The sequence below is a fragment of the Erinaceus europaeus genome, chromosome 12, assembly GCF_950295315.1.
Source record: "Erinaceus europaeus chromosome 12, mEriEur2.1, whole genome shotgun sequence".
Lineage (NCBI taxonomy): Eukaryota > Metazoa > Chordata > Mammalia > Eulipotyphla > Erinaceidae > Erinaceus > Erinaceus europaeus.
Window position 1 is genome coordinate 91,007,974 of NC_080173.1, and position 22,730 is coordinate 91,030,703.

Consider the following 22,730-nt stretch of genomic DNA (forward strand, 5'->3'; position numbering starts at 1 on the left):
CACTGTAGTCATGCCATCTAGTGGGTCAGGGTGTGCAGGGGTCCAGATGGTTTTTTCCGGGATTCCTGTGGAAGAAACACAAACAATCTGCTTCTCGTGGTTAGCAGGGCATCTGATTTGAATGCTTTATAGAAAAAGAGGTTTGGTGCCTTAGCCAACTGAGTATTGGGGGATGTATCTTTCCTATTCATTTATTATTATATATTCATGGGGAAAAAGAACTTATCTTTTAACAAAGACTCTAAGGTGTAGGGAAGCGGGAACTATCTTATTCCTTTTTTTTTTTTTTTTGGTATCTTGCCTTTTGTTGCCCTAGTTGTTTTATTGTTGTAATTATATTGTTGTTATTGCTGATATTGTGGTTGTTGGATAGAACAGAGAGAAATGGAGAGAGGAGGGGAAGACAGGGGGAGAGAAAGACACCTGTAGACCTGCTTCACTGCCCGTGAAGTGATTCTCCTGCAGGTGAGGAGCCGGGGGCTCAAACTGGGATCCTCAAGCCAGTTCTTGCACTTAGCGCCACCTGCGCTAAACCCTCTGCGCCACCGCCCGATTCCCAGGAACTATCTTGTAAAATAAACCCTATGGCCATGCCAATAGTAACCTTGAGGGCACATGTGGCTCCCCACAGGGGACCAGGTTGCTGGTCTCATCTCTTTCAAGCTTCAAGGTAATTTGAGTGGTTCATCTTGTCCCTTGCCCCTTGCTTGGAAACAAGACCTTGGGTAGAGCCAATTGGCTTTCCCTCACCTCAAAGGTTTCTTTAACTTTAAATCTTAGGCAAAAGATTTGACCTTTTGGTAACTTCTATCCTTAGAGTCTCCTGAATTCATATACAAATTGATCCACTTTTATTCTGCATTCCCAACAACAAAAATATTTGGAATAACAAACTATATTTATTTGGTAGGTTGGAGGCATCTGTCCTCAGAACCCATCTGCCTTTACAAGTATAATATACTCAAGGGAAATTATAAAAGTGGTGACTCCCCATAATAACAGAAATATTCTTTGAAACAGATTAGAACAGAAGGCTTATCATAAGGCAACCTCCTACAGTAACTGATGTTTATTAATTCTATGTGTCTTAACACCAGATAGGCAATTTCCACATACATTTTTATTTGATTCTCTGAATTCTAAGAGTTAGATTCTATTATCTCAACTTTTTATGTGGATATTGAAGTAATTTGCCCTAGAGCATAGAGTAAATAAATGGTCAAAATCAAGAATGGAACTCAAGTTGGCCTGATTCTGATGCATGTGTTATACCATTTTACCCATGTTCCCCTGAGGCAGTGGGAAATAAGCAAATGTATCTTCAGGCTAGAAGATGATTTTAGAGGTAGAGATCTGAAGCTAACAGTAGTTACCATGATGACTCAGGGATGCCATGGGGATACTTAGCTGATACAGAGAAGATGTGAATGTCATAGAGGCAGACAAGGCCCAGAGACTGCAAAGACCAGCATTGGAGTGACTGAGCTAAAAAGATATAAACAATCCAAGATGATAGAAGAATATTGAGTGCATAACTAGGTAAAGCTGGTTCTGAAACTTTTCAACAAATGAGAAGTAACTGGGAACTGGGAAAAAGGAAAGAGAAAAGGAGTCAGAATGCCATAGTCTATAGCATCAGAACCCCACAGCATTAAGACTCCAATGAGCAGGTGCTTTTGTATTAAGGTGAGTTAGTAGTGGTTTTGAAGCAGGAACAGGGTTATGAAGGATTCTGATCCCAATCCTACATTCCAAAGAATATGGGAGGAGAAGATGGGCAGCTTTTTCTTTTTTTTTTTTCTTTTTTTTTTTTTCCCCTCCAGGGTTATTGCTGGGCTCGGTGCCTGCACCATGAATCCACCGCTCCTGGAGGCCATTTTTCCCCCTTTTTGTTGCCCTAGTTGTCGCAGCCTCGTTGCGGTTATTATTGCCATTGTTGACGTTGCTTTGTTGTTGGATAGGACAGAGAGAAATGGAGAGAGGAGGGGAAGACAGAGAGAGAGGGGGAGAGAAAGATAGACACCTGCATACCTGCTTCACCGCCTGTGAAGCGACTCCACTGCAGGTGGGGAGCCAGGGGCTCGAACCAGGATCCTTACACCCGTCCCTGCACTTTGCGCCACGTGTGCTTAACCCACTGCACCACCGCCCGACCCCTGGGCAGCTTTTTCTTGAGATAGAGAAGTAGCAATGCCCAAGAGAACTACTAGTCGTTAATGTTGTGCGTAGCAGGATTGAGGTTGACTATAGCAAAAAGGAGTTTTGGAGGGAATGGGACAATAGGAATTTGAACCAAGGCACAGAGCACTGTGGGTATGAAAGTATAAGGGAAAATGAGTGGGCCAGGCACTGGCAGCTTGTGCAAGGACTAAGAACATGGATGATGTGAGCTGTGGTGGTTTTACCTGATCATAATACAGCTGGAGAAATTAAGCATCACAGAAAGACTTGGATTGACTGTGTCTTTGTGTCCAAAGATGAGCGAGAATGTCCATGAATTTGAGAACAAGAGAAGTCTGAGTTTGTTGTAAGTACTTATTTCTGATGAATGCTTGAAATGGTTGTATCATGGGGTGCATATACTGCTTGGTGTTAGCTGTTAATACAAGACAGTTTTCAAAGTTTTATTTATTTTTCTTGATAGAGACAGAATTGAGAGGGGAAGGCAGACAGGGAAAGACACTTTTTAAAATTCATTTATAAAATGGAAATATTGACAAGACCGTAGGATAAGAGGGGTACAACTCCACATAATCCCCACCACCAGAACTCCATATCCCATCTCCTCCTTTGAAAGCTTTCCTTTTCTTTATCCCTCTGGGAGTATGGACTCAGGATCATTATGGGATGCAGAAGGTAGAAGGTCTGGCTTCTGTAATTGCTTCTCTGCTGAACATGGGAGTTGGCAGGTTGATCCATACTCCCAGCCTGTAAGAGAGACACTTTTAGCACTGCTCCTCCACTCATGAAACTTCCCCCTTCGTATGGGGACTAGAAACTTAATCCAAAGCCCTTGAACATGGAGAGGTGTGTGTTCAACTGAGTGAGCTACTACCTGGCCCTCAAAGTTCTTGTTCCAATTTCCTGTCCATCAAATTGGATGAGTTCTTATTGTTCTATATCCTTACCAAGACTTGATCTTGTCAGTTCTTTTCCATCTTAGCCATGACCAAAGTATGTGGGGGTATTTAACTGTCATATCAACTAGTATATGTTAGATGAATAATGAGATGATTCAACTTTTCATATATTCTGTGATCATTCAGGTTTGATACTGTGGTAAGTCTATTTTCAAGCTTTTTTTTTTTGTCTACTTCTAGATTTCCAAATATCTCCCCTTGTACTGTAGAATTTTTTTCTGTAGTCTTAGATGGTCATATGATTGAAAATATCCTCTCACTATGAAGATTGCTTTCTCACTGTCTCTAATGGACTCATTTGTCTAAGTCTTTAAGTAAAGTTTTAAGGTCATAGGCTTTTTTTTAATGTCATGTTAAAAGTAATTTCTTGTCTACCCCAAGCTCCTGTAGAAAATTTTCTTTTCTGGTCTTTATTTAACTTTTAATTCTTTGTAATTTCTTAGGAATAATCTTTACAGAATAGATTGCTGATAAACCTTTCTAGCTATTATATATACAATATAACTCCCTTTGCCCTTGTTTGTGAATGTTACATTAGACGTAGACTTGTATTACAACTTATTGCTATTGGAACCCTGTGAAGTTGCTAACAGTTTTTACTGGCATTGAAGGTAGAAGATGCAAGGGTGAAGCAACTCCAGTTTTTTTCATCAAAGACAAAATTCTTTGATTATATACATTTGAATATATCTTTGTTTTTGTTATCATCTTGGTTTTTAAAAATTCAGAAATAATTGATATAAAAAATATCAAAGAATTATAAAATAATAATTACATATATATGTCTATAGATAGATAGATTTCAAAATGATCACCACAATAAATCATCAACATAGACAATTACACTTTTTGTTTAATGTAGAGGATTTTCAAGATTTGCTTTCTTGGCAACATTCAAAAACATAATAAAGTGTATATATCGATCTTTGAATTTAAGAGTGCTATCAAGATAAACCTATGGAACTCTGTGTAGTATTATATTCTGGCACTTATTGAATAACTTTAATTTTGACCAGGGCCTTTTTTTTAGCTCTACAAAATACTTTCCTACTCATGACCACAGAATGTGAGCAGAGATGTAGAGGTCGCATAGGCTGAATATGGGTCCCAGACCAAATCAAATCAATGGGGTTTACAGTCAACAATATTTATACTCCTTTCCAATATTAGGGAGCTACTTTCATCCCTGATCCAGCTTTCTGTTCCTTTTCCAGCCATGATATCAACCCCCCAGACAATAACTTGGATCTATCTGCATATTAGATTTAAGGCTCAGGGGAAAAAAAACGACGACAAAAAACTAGTATAGCCACATGCCCTTTGGAATATAACTAAAATATGCCTACTAGTTATCTACAAAATGGAGGACCCCCCAACTCTTCATCTGCACTATTCCAGCCTTTAGGTTCATGATTGTTCAACAATTTGTTTGGCTTTGTATGTTAACTCTCTTTTCAGCCACCAGGTTCCAGATGCTACTAGCATAATGCCAACCAGACTTCCCTGGACAGACAACCCCACCAATGTGTCCTGGAGCTCTGATTCCCAAGAGCCGAGCCTCACCCTACTAGGGGAAGAGAGAGGCAGGCTGGGAGTATGGATCAACCTGTCAATGCCCATGTTCAGCAGGGAAGCAATTACAGAAGCCAGACCTTCCACCTTCTGCATTCCATTATGATCCTGGGTCCATACTCCCACAGGGTTAAAGAAAAGGGAAGCTATCAGGGGAGGGGATGGGATACGGAGATCTGGTGGTGGGAATTGTGTGGAGTTGTACCCCTCTTATCCTATGGTTTTTTTCAGTGTTTCCTTTTTATAAATAAAAAATAATAATTTTAAGGCATGTTTCTTCTTCATCTGCTCTGGAAGTTCTATTTACAAACTTTTTTTGATTTTTCTGAGAAAGGTAGCATGCATGTCTCTTTTCCTTTCCATTTCACTTCATTGATATGCCTACTTTTTCTTCAATGAATTTAGAGAACATTTTCCCAGTCTGTCTTCAGAAGTAACAATTCCAATCTGAGCATTGTCAAATCTGTTACTTCCTGTCTCTGTTGGGTTTTATTTGTTTGGGAGTCATGTGTTTCTTGTCTAAGAACTCTTTCTTGTTTAATGTGGCTCTTTTTCAGGGCAACCAGTTCCTGTCATATTAAAGCAATGTTCTCTCAGTTCTCACCAAGAATACAAATCAGAGTTTAAAAATATTTTTTTCATTTCTCCTTGCATAACTTTCCCACTGCCGGGCATTTCTCTGAATTCTTAAGATTAACTTCCCAGATTCATGGAGGTCATAGTAATAAAAGCAGAAACTAGAAAAACTTTGAGTTATGGCACTTGAATGTTTATTTACCTAAACCATCACAGCTTTGACTTATTTGATGGAGACAATATAGCTTTATCCTACATATTTTTAACATGAAAGGTGGGGACCAGGGGCTTGAAGCTGGGTCCTTGCGCACTGTAATGTGTATGCTTAACCAGGTGCGCCACTGTCTGGCCCCTCTGAAGAAATCTTTAAAAACCAATAATATGGAACCTCACAAGAGGAAATAAATGGACTGAAGTCATAAAAAAGGTAGATAATCAAATGAAGAAAAAATATTCAGCTGGGGAGACAGCATAATAGTTATGCAAAAGGTTCTCGTGTCTGAGACTCTGAAGATCCAAGTTCAAAATCCCCAGTGCCACTATAAGCCAGAGTTGATCAGTGCTCTGGTCTTTCTTCTCTCTGTTTCTCTCTCTCTCTCTCTCTCTCTCATAAAATAAATTTAAAAATTATTTAAAAAAATACTAATAGCCATGTAATGTAGAAAAATGCTTAATGTGATATATATATATATATATATATATATATATATATATATATAATTTTTCTTTTGGTCATTCACCTTTCAAGACTGAGTTTTGGGGGTTTTTTTAGATTGAAATAGAGAGTCAGAGGAAAAGAAATCATAGCACTGAAGCTGTCTTTCCTGCAATGGGGGCAGGACTCAAATCTGGGTTTTTCACAGAGCAAATTCAAATCCCATAATATTGTCATTTCTTTCCTAGTCTCAGGGCGGTTAGAAGATGGAACCTTGAATGTCCAGTGGGTGAAGTGGCAAAACGCTCCCACTATTTTTCTAATAAATAATCTGGTAATACATATAAAGAAACTGAAAACATTGCACTTTGATGTAGAACTGTTTGCTTTTATTTTATGAAAGTAAGCGAGTGTGCAAAGTTTTAGCCACCAAGATATTACTTGGTGATATTTGAAATAAGAGCCGGTAGGAAGGTACATATTGACCTGAGAATAGTGATATTCCATTTTTGAAAACGTCTGTTTATAAGCGTCAATATTTCTTGGTTAATAAGAAAATGCATGGTTTTCATTTTTATGTTGACTGCATTTTTTTTTCTCTTTCAACAAGCACCATTGAAAATGTATGTACTACAAGGCTGGGTGGTGGCGCACTTGGTTGAGCGCATATGTTACAAAGCACAAAGACCCAGGTTCGAGCCCCTGGCCCCCACCTGCAATGAGAAAGCTTGGCAAGTGGAGAAGCAGTGCTGCAGGTGTCTCTCTGTCTTTCTTCCTCTCTATCACCCTCTTCCCTCCAGTTTCTGGCATCTCTATCCAATAAACAAATAAAGACTAAAACTTTTTTTAAAAATGTATGTACTTATAGGTGGTTGGACTTTCCTGTTAACAGTTTAATTACTTACTTTTATTAATAATTTAAAACATCTTTAAACACTTTTATTTACTTTATAAATGAGAGAGGAGGAGAGAAAGAGAACCAGGGAATCGCTATGGTATGTGGCTGTGCTGGGGACTGAACTTAGAAACTTATATTTGAAAGTCCAGAACTTTATCTGCTGAGCCACCTCCCAGGTTGCCTATTGCTGTTTGTTTATAATTTTGTAGGTAGTACTGGTTGGTTGTCTCCATGTCTGTGTTGTCTTCATCGTGTTTAGTAACAGTTTTAAATCAATTTAATTGAGTTGCTTTAATTTTCTTTCTGGGCTCTGGGCTATTTTAAATAGCAGAGGAATTTTAGCTCCTTGAAGTTTGAAGTTTTGAAAGTACTTCCCAGAAAACCATCTGGGTCTGCCTACTTTTGGAAAGTGTTGTTCTGTAACTTTTTTACTTTCTTCTGTACTATTGGTCTATTCATATTTGCAACATATTGTTGAGACACCTATAGAAATTTACATTTTCTTGGTGGAAGAAAGAAGCTTAGTTTAAAATAAGTCAGCACAAATTTCAAAAGTATGCTTTCATAATTTTTTTTGCATCTGTGATTAGATGCTTTTTCTTATTTTAGAAATTGAGTCTTTTAGTTTTTCCTTCTTTTTTCCCTTTCTTTTTCTATTACTCCTTTGACTTTTGCTTCATACAATATGTATCAGGTCTGTTCCATATATGTTGTTTCTGGATCCCAAGGCAAAAGACAAGTAGCTATCTGGGAGAAGTTTCTCTGGTAGTGGCATAAGGACATGAGGACAAGAGGAAAAATATATAGCATCTTTTTTAAAAAAAAAATTCTTTATTGGGGGATTAATGGTTTACGGTTGACAGTAACATAGAATAGTTTGTACATGTATAACATTTCCACATAATAATACAACCCCCACTAGGTCCTCCTCTGTCATCATGTTCCAGGACCTGAATGAACCCTTCCCCATCTCCCCAGCCCATAAATTTACTTTGGTGCATTACACCAACTCCAGTCCAAGTTCTGCTGAGTGTTTTCCCTTCTGATCTTGTTTTTCAACTTCTGCCTATGAGTGAGATCATCCCAAATTCATCCTTTTGTTTCTAACTTATCTCATTTAACATGATTTCTTCAAACTCCATCCAAGATGGGGTAAAAAAAAAAAAGGTGAATTCACTATTTTTTAATATGTACAACAGCTTTTAATACATAGTGTGGAGAAGGGACAGCTCAATCTCACCCACATGCCACTGGTCAAAGCAGTCACACAGTCAAGTCCAAAGTTATTAGATAGCAAAATATGCTTTTTTATTGCCATGGTAAAGGAGTTCTAAAAAAAAAAATCGAGGCTGATACTTCAGTTTGCCATGTCCAACGATGGAAACATGTATCATCCTGTGTAAAAGATGCTTAGGACTAATAGATGTACTTTACTATGTAGGCTGGATAGATACCTGAAGGTATAATGATGTTTGGAATCTGAGTAGGATACCAGCTTTCAGGTTAAGAGTACCACTGATACCCCCCCACACACACACACACACATACACTGAAAGCTTAGTGGTTTACAATTCAGTTGTTGGCACAATTTCTCATCTCACCAAGATAGATGTGTGTAAGACACTCTCAGCTCCAATTTGGGTCTTTTTCCTTTATCAAGTACTGGGACCTGAAAGTCCCCCTCCTTCCATCTTCTTCTTATCCTCCTCTCCCAGAATCCTTTGCTTTGGTGCAACACACCAAGCCGGTCCAAGTATTACTTTGTCTTTTTCTCTCACTTTCTTGTTCTTTAAGTTCTGCCCATGAGTGAGATCATGTCATAGTCATCCTTCTCTTTCTGGCTTATCTCATTTAACACGCATGCCTCAAGCTCCACCAAGATGAGGTGAAGATGGTGACTTCATCATTTTTAATAGTTGAATAGGATTCCAGGCCAAAACTCTCATAGCCACTCATCTGTTGTTGGACACCTAGGTTGCTTCCAAGTTTGGGCTATTACAAATTGTGCTGCCATGAACACGGACGTGTATAGAGCACTTAGGATGGGTGTGTTTGGTTCCCAGGAGAGGAATTGCAGGATCATCGGGTATGTCCATCCTAGTCTTATCAGAGTTCTCTAGACTGCTCTCTAGAGGAGTTGGACTAATTTACATTCCACCCCCAGCAGTATAGAAAGGTTCCTTTACTCCTGCAACCACTCAAACATTTGTTTTTATTTCCTTTCTAATGCATGACATTCTCATAGGAGTGAAGTAGATATGCCTCAATATTTACATATATTAAATATTGGACAACTTAGGCATGTCTGAATAAACAAGTTTATTGTAAACAGATTTCTTTTTTCTTTTTCTTTCTTTCTTTTTTTTTTTTTTTTGCCTCCAGGGTTATTGCTGAGGCTCGGTGCCTACACCACGGATCCACTGCTCCTGGAGATTATTTCCCTTCCCACCCTCTTTTTTGTTGCCTTTATTGTTTTATCTTTGTTGTGGTTATTATTGTTGTTGTTGTTATTGGTGTCCTCGTTGTTGGATAGGACAAAGAGAAATGGAGAGAGGAGGGGAAGACAGAGAGGAGGAGAAAAAGACAGACACCTGCAGACCTGCTTGTGAAGCGACTCCCCTACAGGTGGGGAGCCCGGGGCTCAAACCAGGATCCTCACGCTAAGTCCTTTCACTTCACACCACGTGCACTTAACTTTCTGCGCTACCATCCAACCCAAATAAATTGATTTCTTGATTCATTGATTCCCTAAACTTATAATGGATTAGAGATCTTACATTATAAATCCCACATAGTAGGTGAGAAAGGAGTACTCTGGAAGGATCAAATAAAATAACTGGCCATAGTTAAACAGTCCCTGTCACATCCTGTTCAGTTTCCTCTCATTTACCAAGCTATATATTTCCTGATTGTCTTTCCAACTTCTATTTAAATAAACCAGTATTGTCCAGCAGAGAATTCTTTGAGAACAAAGATCTTCTATTTTGCACTGTCTGAAATGGTAGACAATAACCCCATGTTCTTTGTGACTATTCAAAATATGGCTAGTGTTGTTGAATGTCTAACTACCTTAATTTAATATTAAATTTAAATATAAACAACTACATGTCTCTCATGACTCCCATGGTGGGCAGAGCAACTCTAAGTTAGGTGGACTAAGAATAAAGTGACTACACTCACTCTAATTCAGAGGCTCCTAAGTGGAATATCAAATTTCAAAGGAAATATTTCTCAGATAAAGAGAGTACTACCACGTTTTTTTTAAGCAAGTAAGAAGGTCATATTTTATCGAGTAAAGCATTCTTGTGGCCAAGCGTAAGGTCAACAGGTGCAGGAAATATGTAGTCATCTCACTGAACAAAGTCAGTTGTATAAGAAATAGAATCTTTCTTCTCCCCCTTCCATTTTTGGCTTTCACATTTCTCACCCCCTTTTCTCCAAATCTATTTAATTTAAATCTTTAAGTCATCTCTTCTGGAGGCAGGGATTAAATTTCAGGCAATGAAGTACTTGCTTCTGACTCCTCTTGGCCATTGTTGCCTTCTCTTCGTAATTGTTCCCCAAAGTGTTCCCATCCAGCTCTTCCAGGTGGGTTTGTAAACTCTTAAGGCACACTCATGACCAATATATATATATTACACATGCTTGCCTATGGTGTAGGCACTTTGCACACTTGACCTTCTTTTATTTTTAACTGAATATTTATTAATTAATTAGTTTACATTAGGAAGAGTATAAACTATGTTCTCTTTTTGACAACTTCCTGAATACCAAGGAAATATAGAATTTATTATTATTAGTTATTTATAAAATAGAAACACTGACAAGACCATAAGATAAGAGGGGTACAATTCCACACAGTTCCCACCACCAGAACTCCCCTGATAACTTTCCTATTCTTTATCCCTCTGGGAGTATGCACCAGGATCACTATGGGATGCAGAAAATGGAAGGTCTGGCTTCTGTCATTGCTTCCCCACTGAACATGCTACTAGACCTTCTAAGACACAGAGTCTCTCTGTGAATTTTGCTGCTCTTAAGCCTCACTTCAGCAATGGTACTCAAATCTTCCACTGCATTCATCCTCCCCAAAGATATCTGAAGCATCCAACTTCAGTTTGCCTGTATCCAATCCAAGTTGTGAGTATGGGAAGAGGCCAGGTACAAACCACTTACTCAGAAAGACAAATATAGTGCTTAGCTCAGACTCAAATGTGCTGCAGTAACAACAACGACAACAACAACAACAACAACACAACAACAACAACGACATAGAATATTTTCCACTCTAGCTGGATAGTCGTGACTGTTCCACAGCAACTTCTAACGGGTCTCTTTGTGGTCTTACTGTAAAGAAAGCAACAGTGGGGGTGAACCTGCAAAAACAGCTCTCAAAAATTCTGCCCAGAAATGGTACAAATCACTTATCTGCATATTCTTAGTCCAAAGAAAACCATGCAGTAAGTCTTGACGTCAATAAGGTAGGTGAAATACAATCCCTCCCCAGAGGAATTGATAGGCGGTGAGATTTTGAACTCTAATGAAATCCACACACGAATCATCAACTTTTCTTTCTCTCCACCCTCATCATTATTTTTATGTATGTATGTATTTATTTATTTATTTATTCCCTTTTGGTTGCCCTTGTTTTATTGTTGGAGTTATTGTTGTTGTTATTATCGACATCGTCGTTGATGGATAGGACAGAGAGAAATGGAGAGAGGAGGAGAAGACAGAGAGGGGGAGAGAAAGATAGACACCTGTAGACCTGCTTCACCGCTTATGAAGCGGCTCCCCTGCAGGTGGGGAGCCGGAGGCTCGAACCAGGATCCTCATGCAGGTCCTTGCGCTTTGCATCACCTGTGCTTAACCCGCTGTGCTACCGCCTAACTCCCATCATTATTTTTAATACATTATGGTCTGTAGTTTTGCTATCTAGACTAAGAAGAGAACAATCTACAAATGCTACAACCTGTGGCATAGACTGTCAGATCTCTAAAGTCCATCTTCTTGAAACTCAAAACTCTTTTCTTTAAAAAAAAAGTATGGGAGCCTGGCGGTAGCGCAGCGGGTTAAGCGCAGGTGGTGCTAAGCGCAAGGACAGGCATGAGGATCCCGGTTCGAGCCCCCGGCTCCTCACCTGCAGGGGAGTCGCTTCACAGGCGGTGAAGCAGGTCTGCAGGTGTCTATCTTTCTCTCCTCCTCTCTGTCTTCCCCTCCTCTCTCCATTTCTCTCTGTCCTATCCAACAACGACGAAATCAACTACAACAACAATAAAAAGACAACAAGGGCAACAAAAGGGAAGATAAATAAATAAAATTACAAAAATATATATATATGTTGTTATTACGACAGTAATAACAACAATAATAACAACAACTACGAAGATAAACAAGGGCAACAACGGGGAAAATTAAAAAAAATATATATATATAGTCTTCCATATGTGTTTCTGAAGCCTGGTTTGAAAGAGCAGAAGAGTAACAGTAACAGTGCTCATGTTACAGTACACAAGGACCCAGGTTCAAGCCCCTGGTCCCCACCTGCAGGGAGGAAGCTTCACAAGTGACAAGGCAGGGCTGCGGATGTCTCTCTGCCTCTCTTCCTCTCTATCTCCTCCTCCCCTCTCAATTTCTCTCTGTCTCTATCCAATAATAAATAAATTAAAAAATAAATAAAATAAGAAAGGAATGCCCTAGCTCTGTGCTATGCCACACAATACCCCGCTAGACACTTGTAGTTCTTGAGCATTTACAATGTGTATTATTTTATTAAATTTATTTATTCCTTTTTGTTGCCCTTGTTGTTTTATTGTTGTAGTTATTATTGTTGTTGGTGTCGTCGTTGTTGGATAGGACAGAGAGAAATGGAGAGAGAAGGAGAAGACAGAGAGGGGGAGAGAAAGAGAGACACCTGCAGACCTGCTTCACCACTTGTGAAGCCTGTGAAGCGACTCCCCTGCAGGTGGGGAGCCGGGGGCTCCAACTGGGATCCTTATGATGGTCCTTGCGCTTTGTACCACGTGCGCTTAACCCGCTGCACTACTGCCCGACTCCCTACAATGTGTATTATCAAAGAACATAAGTTTTAATTCCGTTAACTCTAAGTCATTTAATTTTTAATAGCCACATAGCTAGGAGCTACTACTGTGACTGTATAATTCCAGATATTGACATAGATAGCCTCACCTGAAATCATCCAGTGCCCTTATTGTCTCACTGCTATTTTTACATATAAAAAGTATGTGTCCTAGCTTTAAAATGGGAAGAACTTCAGTTTTTATGAGTTACAGCAACACTATAGGTATAATACAGTTGGTTAAAATTAAATAATGCCTTCCCTTCTAAATTAGCTAGAACTGTTGATCTAGTAAGCAGAGGCAAAGTAATTAAAGATTTCATGATTATTCAGCCAAGAAATGCCTCAAACCATTTCTTGTTCACCTGGCCAGCAAGATACTTAGGATCATATTTAGGACGTCTTGCAGCCATAATCAGTATATGCAGAACATTCCATTTCAAAAGGCTAATTTTTAGATAGTCAAAAGAACATTTATGTTTAAGAAGTAGTTTTTCTCTCTTACACTAACCATGACAACGTTTGTGGTAAGGGAATAGTATATTATGAAGAAATGTATATGTTGCTTTAGATTGGTAATTTGACAGATAGCTTTTAATCTTTGCAATCTATTGGGTCGTGTTTTTTTTTTTTTATTATATTAGACATGAGAAATTAAAGGTTTGAAAAGGTTATGCACTTTTGTTAAGGTCATATAACTGTTATCTGGAATTTTAATGTGTGAAGTGTTTGCTCAGACACTCAACGACATTGTTCTTATTTGACAAAGATGAAAATCTTATTGCAATCACCTATCTTTTCCTAAGGATAGAGTCCTTTGCAAAAGCCACCAGATGCTGATGTGATAATGCTATGTAGATGGCACCAGGCCTTCCAAAGTTGATGTCCTCAGCTCTCCTTTGCAGTATAAGAGGAAAATATAAATAGCTTTGAGTGCAGAATCTTGGCCAGATGAGAAACCTATTCTCATCCATTCGGGTCCATTGATAATGTCACTATTAGTATGCCCTTCCTCCCTGTTGACTCCTATTGGGCTTAATGAAAATCAAGGTGAAAACATCTTGGATACAAAGCATCTATACCTGGTTCAAAAATCTTCCTTCAACCTTTGTGCCTCCATTTCACCTTGCACCTCAGCCTTAGTCAGATGGTGTGAACATTTATGAGACAGCACTAGTTGACATTAACCTTCCTCTGTGAGTTCAGCTCAGTAAGGCTGCACATCCACTGAAAATACCAAGAAAGCCAGATGTTCACTTTCTGTACTTAACCGTTGCATGCTTGGTTCTGCTTTTTCTAACAAGACAGGAAGTCGTTTCTTTTTCCTTTTTTTTTTTTTTTTTTTTTTTTTACATTTTTTATTATCTTTATTGATTGGATAGAGATAGCTAGAAATACAGAGGGAACGGGGCTACTAGGGTAAAAAAAAAAAAAAAAAAACAACCAGAAGTAGACACCCACAGTCCTGCTTCACCACTCATAAAGCTTTCCCCTGAAGGTGGGGGCCAGGGGCTTGAACCCTGGTCCTTGTGCATTGTAACATGTACATTCAAGTAGGTGCGCCACCACCTGGCTCCCAAAACCGTTTCTCTTTCTAGAATACTACGGTGCAAAGCCATAAGCGATCTTCCCTCCTCCCACCTGGCACTCCTCCACGGTACCAACTTTGCCCCGAGGAAAGGTGGGTACCTGGACACAAACTACAAGTCCCAGCATGCACGGCGTGCCCTGCACAGGCGCAGCGGGGGCAATACCCCCTCCTATCACCACCACCACCTTTGCCAGCGGGCCAGCCAGCCTGCGGAGATTGCTAGGTCCCGGTGCCGGGCTGAGGCTGGGGCTTGAAGGGGGGCAGACAGCCGTGAGGACCTGGAGGGCGCCCGGGGCAGCCCCGGGTGTGACTATGTAGGCGCCGCTGCACCGTCGAGCGGGATGTTGCAGCGGGAGGTGGAGTAGGCGGTGGTGCCCTCCGTGGGGAGTCAGGCGGCTCCGGGAGGCTCCGCAGTGCCGCCGCCGTCACCCGGGAGGCTCCTCTCGGGAGCCATGTAACCCTGCGGCGGACTTCCAGGCTCCTCCGTCCTCCCCCCCATCCCCACCCCCACCCCATCCCACCCCATCCCATCCCATCCCATTCCCCAACCCCACCCCTTCCCCGGTTTCCCGGACTATCGCTGCAGCCCGGCCACGATGAAGAAGCAGTTCAATCGTATGCGCCAGCTGGCCAACCAGACGGTGGGCAGGTAGGTCACCCGCTTGGTGCGCGCCCTGGAGGCTGCATGCGCCCAGGGCGCAGGTGCTGGAACCAGCCCTCTTCCTGCCTTCCTCCCTCCCTCCCTGCTCTGATCCCTAGGGGCGCCGCCTGCAGGCACGACCTCCCCAACACCCCCCACCCCTCTACCCCATACTCTGTGAACTTCCTTCACCCTCCAAAGCCCTCCTCACTCCTCCACCCGCGGCTGCTGCTCCAAGGCCCGGGTTGCCCAGCGCACAGTGTGACGCATCCCTTACCTGCGGCCCCAGCTGCCCCCTCACCTTGTCCTCCCTGCCTGTCCCCGGGATCCCGGCTCCCTCTGGCCACACAGCTTTCTGGAAACAGGTGTTTGCTCGGATGGGTGCTGGAGGCAGCCAAACCGCAGTCACTCTCCCAAGGTCCCTCCCCTGCGCCCGAGTTTCCCCGAATCTCTCGGGGGTGGCGGGGAGGGGAGGTGGGGTGTCATAGGGAAGTGTGCGGCCTGGTCTGCTTGGGAGAACTGAGCTGCCCTCCCCCTCCTTCCCGCTCCTGCTGTGTTTGTTTTCTGGGACTGTGTCTGTGCCGAGATGCTAGATCTTTTTCTGGCCGGGTGGGTGGTGTGGAGAGAGGATCCGAAAAGGATGGGGGGCGGGGGTGTGTGGGGGAGACGGCGGATGGGTAGGGAAGGTGCTGGTGGTATGGCGGTGCTTGGTCCTAAGACTGTTTTCTGTGAAGGGAGGGAGAAACGGAGGGGAGGGAAGGAGGCTACCTAAAGGAAGACCCAACTCTGGAAGATGAGATGAGCAGAGGCTCACAGCCAGGCTGGACGGAGGAACAGGAGCCTACAGTCAAGAAGAGCCAGGCCCCAGGAATCAGCAAGACCCAGCCTGCTGTCAGCACAGTGAAAATGGACTAGCTACATCTGGGCTAGTGTCTCTAGCAGCGGCTCTGCTGGGTGCCAACGTTTATTAATGTTACATAAGGCTTTTCTGGTGGGTCCTTTTCCAAAGCTAGACAGGTTGTGAACACAGGATTTTTAGGTAAAGCAGATCCCTCCCCCTTCCCCCCATCCCCCCATGGGACTTCTGCTTCTGGAGAGAGATCCTTGTTGTTGCTGTGGTAAAGGAACTCAGGTGTACAAGAACCCAGCCTTAGGTGCAGATTCAAGTGCAGGCTCAACACACAGAGGGCTCTCCACTAGGCTTATCAAGAAACCAAATACCTTTCTTGGGTGGGAAGTGGAGCCAGGAACACTGTAGGGTGGGGTTGGGATCATCCCTGGTGAATAAGGAATATTACAGCCCTAATAGTAGTGGGCATTGGAGAGTAGGGAATACAGTGCCTTCTCAGTGTTGCTTTGGACTCCAGATGGTTTCCAAGTAACAATGTTTAAAATTGACTTGGATTTGTTTTTTCCTTCCCAAACACATGTGCTTTAACATGAGGGAGAATTTCTGAATAACAGAGTCATTTTAGCCCAGATTTCTGGCATGGTATTGCCACAGATACGGACTCCTGTGGTTTGCTTTTCTCATACGTTGGATACTGAGGTCTGGTCTTGATTGTCTAGTAGTTGACAATCAAGCTGACCGATCTTAAGTTCTTGACTTCTGCATCACCCTGCAGGCTGGCATCAGTCGTCACATCAGGTCAACCTTGCAAGTGATTGGAAACCTTCTACTGGTAGTCTTGGACTACTCATCTACTTGGTCTTGGGGTTTCAGTTCAGTGTTCAAGTCTCAATGTTGAGAAGGTGTTTGTGTTTCTTTCCTGGCTTCTCTGAGGTATACAATTCTGCTGTCTCTTTGAAGGGTTCATTTCAAAGTGGGAAATTTGTGAGCCTTGGGCATAAAACTATTTATTGCCTCCAGGGTTGATTATCACTGGGGCTCAGTGCCAGCACTATGAATCCGCTGCTCCTGGTGGCTTTTCCCCCCATTTTTATTGGGTAGGGGTGAGAGAAACTGAGATAGAGAGGGAGAAAGACAGGCACATGCAGACCTGCTTTGCTGCCTGTGAAGCATCTCCCCTACAGGTTGGGAATGGGTGCTTGAGCCCAGATCCTTGAGTGAGACCTTGTGCTTAGTACTGTATGCACTTTACTGGGTCTGCCATCACTTGACCCCCATAAAACCTTATTTTTCACACTCATTCTTGCAAGGAATAGCAAAAGGAGAAAGGAAATTGCATTTTCTTTTAATAAGTGGTTCCCCAAGAGGGAAGGGGGTGATAGAGAGGGAGAGAGACACCAGTGACACTGCTTCACCACTTGTCAAGTTTTCCCCCTGCAAGTGGGGACTGGAGACTTGGACTTGGGTCCTTGCGCATTGCAACATGTGCGCCCAACCAGGTGCATGCCCCCTCCCAGCTCCTTGATCAGGTGCTTTGTGGTGTCTTGAGCACACGTGCACTCAGTCATTTAGTAACTGTTGACTGGATGCTGCTGTGTGCAAGGTACCTTTCTGATTCAGAATATATCTGATTCAAAGTAAACAGAATCCTATTCTCTTGGAATCTGCATTCAAATGCAGATTATGATTATATTGTGTTGTCTTGTTTTTTTTTGTGTGTGTGCTTTTGTTTTTGTTTTCATTCATCTTTCCCATTAGATTTTAAGCTCCTTATGGGCAGGAGTACTGCCTTGGTACCATATATATATATATAATAGGTACCCTGAAATTCTTTGTCAACCAGATATGGGGAGGGGGATCCATATATTACAGATAGAAGACCCACACAAAGTAATTCCAGAATGAGAGATGCTCCAGACACTGCCTCTTTCATTCTGTGATGGAAATAGTGTTCAGAAGAGTGAGACACAGCTACACTTCTGGACTTTGGATGAATAAAACAAGGTCTTTTTTTTTTCTTGGCTATTTAAAAATGATTGAAGTCACATTGCAGTGAAGCCATGTATACGTTTCAAGTATGCATCATTATAAGTGTCTGTATTATATTAAATTCATATCCAAAGCTCAGTTCTATCTTCCACCAGGTAATTGGCCTTTTTTTTTTGTCCTATTAACTTGTACCCCTGCCTTCTCCCCTTTGGTATCCTCTAGTATGGTATTACAGCCTAAAAGTTTTTTTTTTAATTTTTTTATTAGTTATTTAATAATGATTAACAAGATATTAAGATAACAGGGGTATAATCCCACACAGTTCCCTCCACTAGAATTCTGGGTCCTATCTCCTCTATTGGAAGCTTCCCTATTCTTTGTCCCTCTGGGAGTATAGATCAAAATTCTTTCTCCACTAGAATTCTGGGTCCCATCTCTATTGGAAGCTTCTCTACTCTTTGTCCCTCTGGGAATATAGACCAAAATTCTTTATGGGGAGCAGAAGGTGGAAGGTCTGGCTTCTGTAATTGCTTTTCCACTGGACATGAGTGTTGGCAAGTTGATCTTTATCCCCAGCCTGTTTCTGTCTTTTCCTAGTGGGATAGGGCTCTGGAGAGGTGAGATTCCAAGGCATATTGGTGAGGTCACCTGCCTAAGGAAGTCAGGTTGGCATCAACTTGGTGGCTGAGGGGCAGTAAGATGTAAAGCAGATTGTTTAATAAACAGGAGCCCCAAAATAGGAATAGAGCTTATGAAATTAGGGGTCTTCTTGTGGAAAGATGCTAGGAAGTCTATGTTCCAAGGGGCCTATGGCTTTAGTACTTTTTGCCTGAGCCTAATAGCTAACATGCAGGTGGACTAAAAGTATTATTTGAGAAGATGGTGTCAGAGTTGAGAATAGGATAGGACTAGAAAGCTGGAGTAGGACAGAGAGTAGCTCCTAAATAGGAGGAAAGTATAGAAAAAGCACTCACTATAAACACCATCAATCTGACCTAGGACCTGTATCTATTTATATTTATCAAAGGAGCCTATGTGACCACTGAGTACCTGTCAGTCTGTGCTCGCAGTCCATGGTCACTGCTGGGAACATCTAGGCTACACTCATTTCAGGACCTGTCTTCCTCAAGTAGTAGAGTAGAATGACCCAGCCTCCCTTCAGAGAGTGGCCCAGTTCATTGCTGCTCTACAGTGAGAGCCAGGTCCTGGGGAGGCCCATAAGAGGTCTTATGATAATGTTCTTTATGGAATTGATGATAGAGGGATCTATTAGAGGTCCCATCATATCTATGTAGGATTCCAAGGATTCCCTGACAAGAACCCTCAGGTAATGGCATGGCCTGGTGGTGACCAAACATACCATCATTAAAGTGAGCCCTTATCCAGCTTTTGTAGTCCTTACTTTATGTGACAAGGTTAGATTTAATGTGATTGAGGGAAGTGAAGTAAGGGGGTAGGGGAGGGATGTCTAAGCCTAAGTAGTAAATGTTTGATTAGGTACACACACACACACGTGTGTGTGTGTGTGTGTGTATATTTAAAAATTTTTGTTTTATTTATTTACTGGATAGAGACAGCCAGAAATCAAGAGGGAAAGGGGTGACAGAGAGGGAGAGAGACACCAGCAACACTGCTTTACCACTTGTCAAGCTTTCACCCTGCAAGTGGGGACTGGAGACTTGGACTCGAGTCCTTGCACTCAACCAGGTGCATGCCCCCTCCCACCTCCTTCATCAGGTACTTTGAGGTGTCTTCTTTAAGTCTTTCTACTCACTTGCTGAAAAAGTTTGTTTCTGTTTTATTTAGCTCATCCATTTGTTTCACGATGTATCCGTGGTGAGTGAGATCACAACAGAGCATGTCTGTCTTTTAGTTATTTCACTCAGGCCAGACACATGGTAGGCCAGAGTAAGATTTCAGGGAGGATTTGGTTTGTGTCTTCCTTCATCACCACCTTTCTACTTGAAAGGGAGTCTGTGTTTGCTGACAGGCAAAGAACATTTTTCTTGGAAGTGGCAGTTGGCTTGTGTTGAGTAGAAGAAAGCCCTGGGCTGACATTTTAGAGTCCTTCTTAGAAAAAGAGCAAATTGGAAGTGGAAACTGGCACCTTGACTTGATGGGAAAGATACTCTTCTCTCTCTGCCTGTATGATGGAGACCACAGTAGCTTTCATCTCAGTGAGCTGCTGATGTTAAAAAGATCATAAAAAGAGTGAGTGACTCTGGTTAAACACACATGCTACAATGCACAGGGACCCAGGTTCGAGCCCCAGGTCCCCACCTCAGTCGAATGGCTTTGTGAGTGATGAAGCAATGTTGCAGGTCTCTCTCTCTTTCTCTCTCTCTCTCTCCCTCTGTCATCCCCTTCCCTCTTGATTTCTGACCATCTCTAGCCAATAAATAAATATAATTAAAAAATAAAAGAAACTGATTCCATTGTTCCCCCTCCCCCCAAAAAAGGTGAGTCTTGAGAGTAGACAATGAACTCTATATAACATTGTGGAAGACAGGAGTGGATGGATAGTACTTAAGGCTGGCTAGGTTGGATTGGATGGTTTGGTTTCAGAGGCTTTGGGCTTTGCAGTGGAGGGGGAAGTTTTGTCTGCATAACTGTTTCCAGACATCTGCTCAGGCACCACTTCTGGTTTTGTGTCTGGTACACAGCTTGGCTGAGCATCAGTGCTGCTCTGCGGTCCTCAGAATGCAACTGCAGCAGCCGGTGGTTCTTAGATGCTGAGGATGCAGCCTTCTGGAGAACTAGAGCTGCAGGCATTTTATTTTTTGCTCAGGCCAAAGCTGTCAAAACCAGTGAGGTCTGGGAGTCAGGCAGTAGTGCAGCGGGTTAAGCGCACGTGGCGCAAAGTGCAAGGACCGGCGTAAGGATCCCGGTTTGAGCCCCCGGCTTCCCAACCTGCAGGGGGGTCGCTTCACAGACGGTGAAGCAGGTCTGCAGGTGTCTATCTTTATCTCCCCCTCTCTGTCTTCCCCTCCTCTCTCCATTTCTTTCTGTCCTATCCAGCAATGATGACAATAACAACAACAGTAATAACTACAACAATGTTGTAATAACAACAACAGTAATAACTACAACAATAAAACGACAAGGGCAACAAAAGGGAATAAATAAAAAATATATTAAAAAGAACAGTGATTTCGGGGTCTCTCTCTCTGGTTTGGGGTGGCCTCCAGGGGAAAGGTAACGGACTGTTTTTTTCTCGCTCACGACAGAAGTAAAAGACACCAGGGAGCTCTTCACATGTTCAGAACTCAGAACTCGTTTATTAGCAAGGTGGACATGAGTTAAATAGAAAAACAAACGAAGGGAATATTACTGAAATATGTCAGAAATTACAGGTTTCTTATTGGTCGGCATGCCCCTAAGGTAGGGGGCTGGTATGACAGGAATTGATGAGATACAAGACAGTTATTCTCCATGACACAAGCAACTTAATTATCCAAAGGTATTTGAGAGAAGCATAGGGGTTAAACCTGTAGGGTGAGACAGAGAGAAGATGGATATCAAAAGGCCATATAGTTTGGAATTTCTCTTGTCTGGGGTCTGAGGTGTGTGATGGAGTGTGTGATAAGGTGTGTTCTTCTGTGATCAGAAGGAGACTTTGAATAAGTGAATCTGCGGCCATGTGGCCTGCAGTTAATGGAGGGAAGTACTGGGGTTTCTGTGGGCCTGAGAGTCAAGAAGGAAAGAACCAAGTCTGAGTTTCCCCCCTTATGCTCATCTTGGTTGAGAGAGACTTACCAAGAGGTTATCTTCTCAGACCTCCATCCAAGGACGGGGGTGGTTCTCCCTAAGCTCTATCAGGCTTACACATAGTACCAACACAGTGAGGTGGTTTTTATTTTTTCATCTTGAAGATTTCTCTGAGACAAAGCCCTGTGCATCAGACCTCCTGCTAGTAAGACTCCCATGCTTCAGTGGTGGGATTTATATATTCAGCAGAACAGTATGGAAAACCAGAACCAATTCCAAATTAATCCAGTGGTTGCTTTATTCTCACCTACTAGTTCCCTGACTGTGATTTGGACCTCTCAGATCAACTCAGGTCCTGCCATATCTTCTTCCCAGCAGGGCAGACAGACCCATGCCTGTCCTCCAAGGAGCACTGAGTACATTTCTTTTCTTTTCTTTTTTTTTTGGGGGGGTGCTTTCACTGTTTATTTAATACAAAAACTCCACATCGTGATTTCCCCCCGGAGTCAGAAATTCTTTGAGACGATACCATCCACCTCGGCCAGTCATAGAATGGATTCCTGCGACTCACCCATCCTGCGGATGGGCCCGCAGATCTCGTAGGTTGTATACTGGCCATTGAACCTGCCGGTTATCTTGTCGACCTCAGCCACGTTCATCTGGATGGACGCGTGGTCCTTGGCACCGATGATGCGATTGCTGCCAGAGCACATCCGCGGAACGTACACGGTCCAAGGTCCACCTGCATCATTCTGCATGGTGGAGCACTAATGTAGAAAAAAACACACTGAGTACATTTCTTATGTCCCAGAAGGGTTCTTCTCTTTTTTCCATTAGTGCTGCGGAAGCCCATGTCTTGACACCTGCTGTGCTATAAATATATGTTCACTCGAGATAACAGAACATGCTCACCAGCTGATGAATGGGCTAGCAAATTTGGAAAATAATCTTTGCTTTTGTCTTTGAAGCTCCTGACTGTACTGATCTGCCAGGTTTCAGCCTTCGGCTGGGATGTTCTCTGTCCTGCAGAAT

The 22,730-nt window shown here is 42.3% G+C and overlaps 2 protein-coding genes and 1 long non-coding RNA gene across 7 annotated transcripts in view; 1 reads left to right on the forward strand and 2 right to left on the reverse strand.

Annotated features, from left to right (window-relative positions):
• Window positions 1-2,610: 2,610 nt before the first annotated feature.
• LOC132542070 (uncharacterized) lies at window positions 2,611-15,703 on the reverse strand. Its single transcript, XR_009553215.1, has 2 exons — window positions 15,453-15,703; window positions 2,611-2,928 (listed from the first exon to the last, which is right to left on the reverse strand). It is a non-coding gene; the product is annotated as an uncharacterized LOC132542070 (long non-coding RNA).
• ARHGAP44 (Rho GTPase activating protein 44) overlaps window positions 14,674-22,730 on the forward strand; it is a 202,981-nt gene continuing 194,924 nt past the window's right edge. For 3 of the 5 annotated variants that reach the window (XM_060204451.1, XM_060204452.1, XM_060204449.1), the window contains exon 1: window positions 14,676-15,160. In XM_060204451.1, coding sequence (XP_060060434.1) covers window positions 15,108-15,160 — 53 coding nt within the window. In that variant the 5' untranslated portion in view covers window positions 14,676-15,107. Of the gene's footprint in view, window positions 15,161-22,730 lie in introns of all 5 variants that reach the window. The other 2 variants (XM_060204450.1, XM_060204448.1) reach the window with 2 other exon arrangements.
• Window positions 21,922-22,456, reverse strand: LOC107522321 (small ribosomal subunit protein eS21-like). The gene has a single exon (XM_060202464.1). The coding sequence runs from the start codon at window positions 22,454-22,456 to the stop codon at window positions 22,244-22,246; it is 213 nt and encodes a 70-aa protein (XP_060058447.1). The 3' UTR covers window positions 21,922-22,243.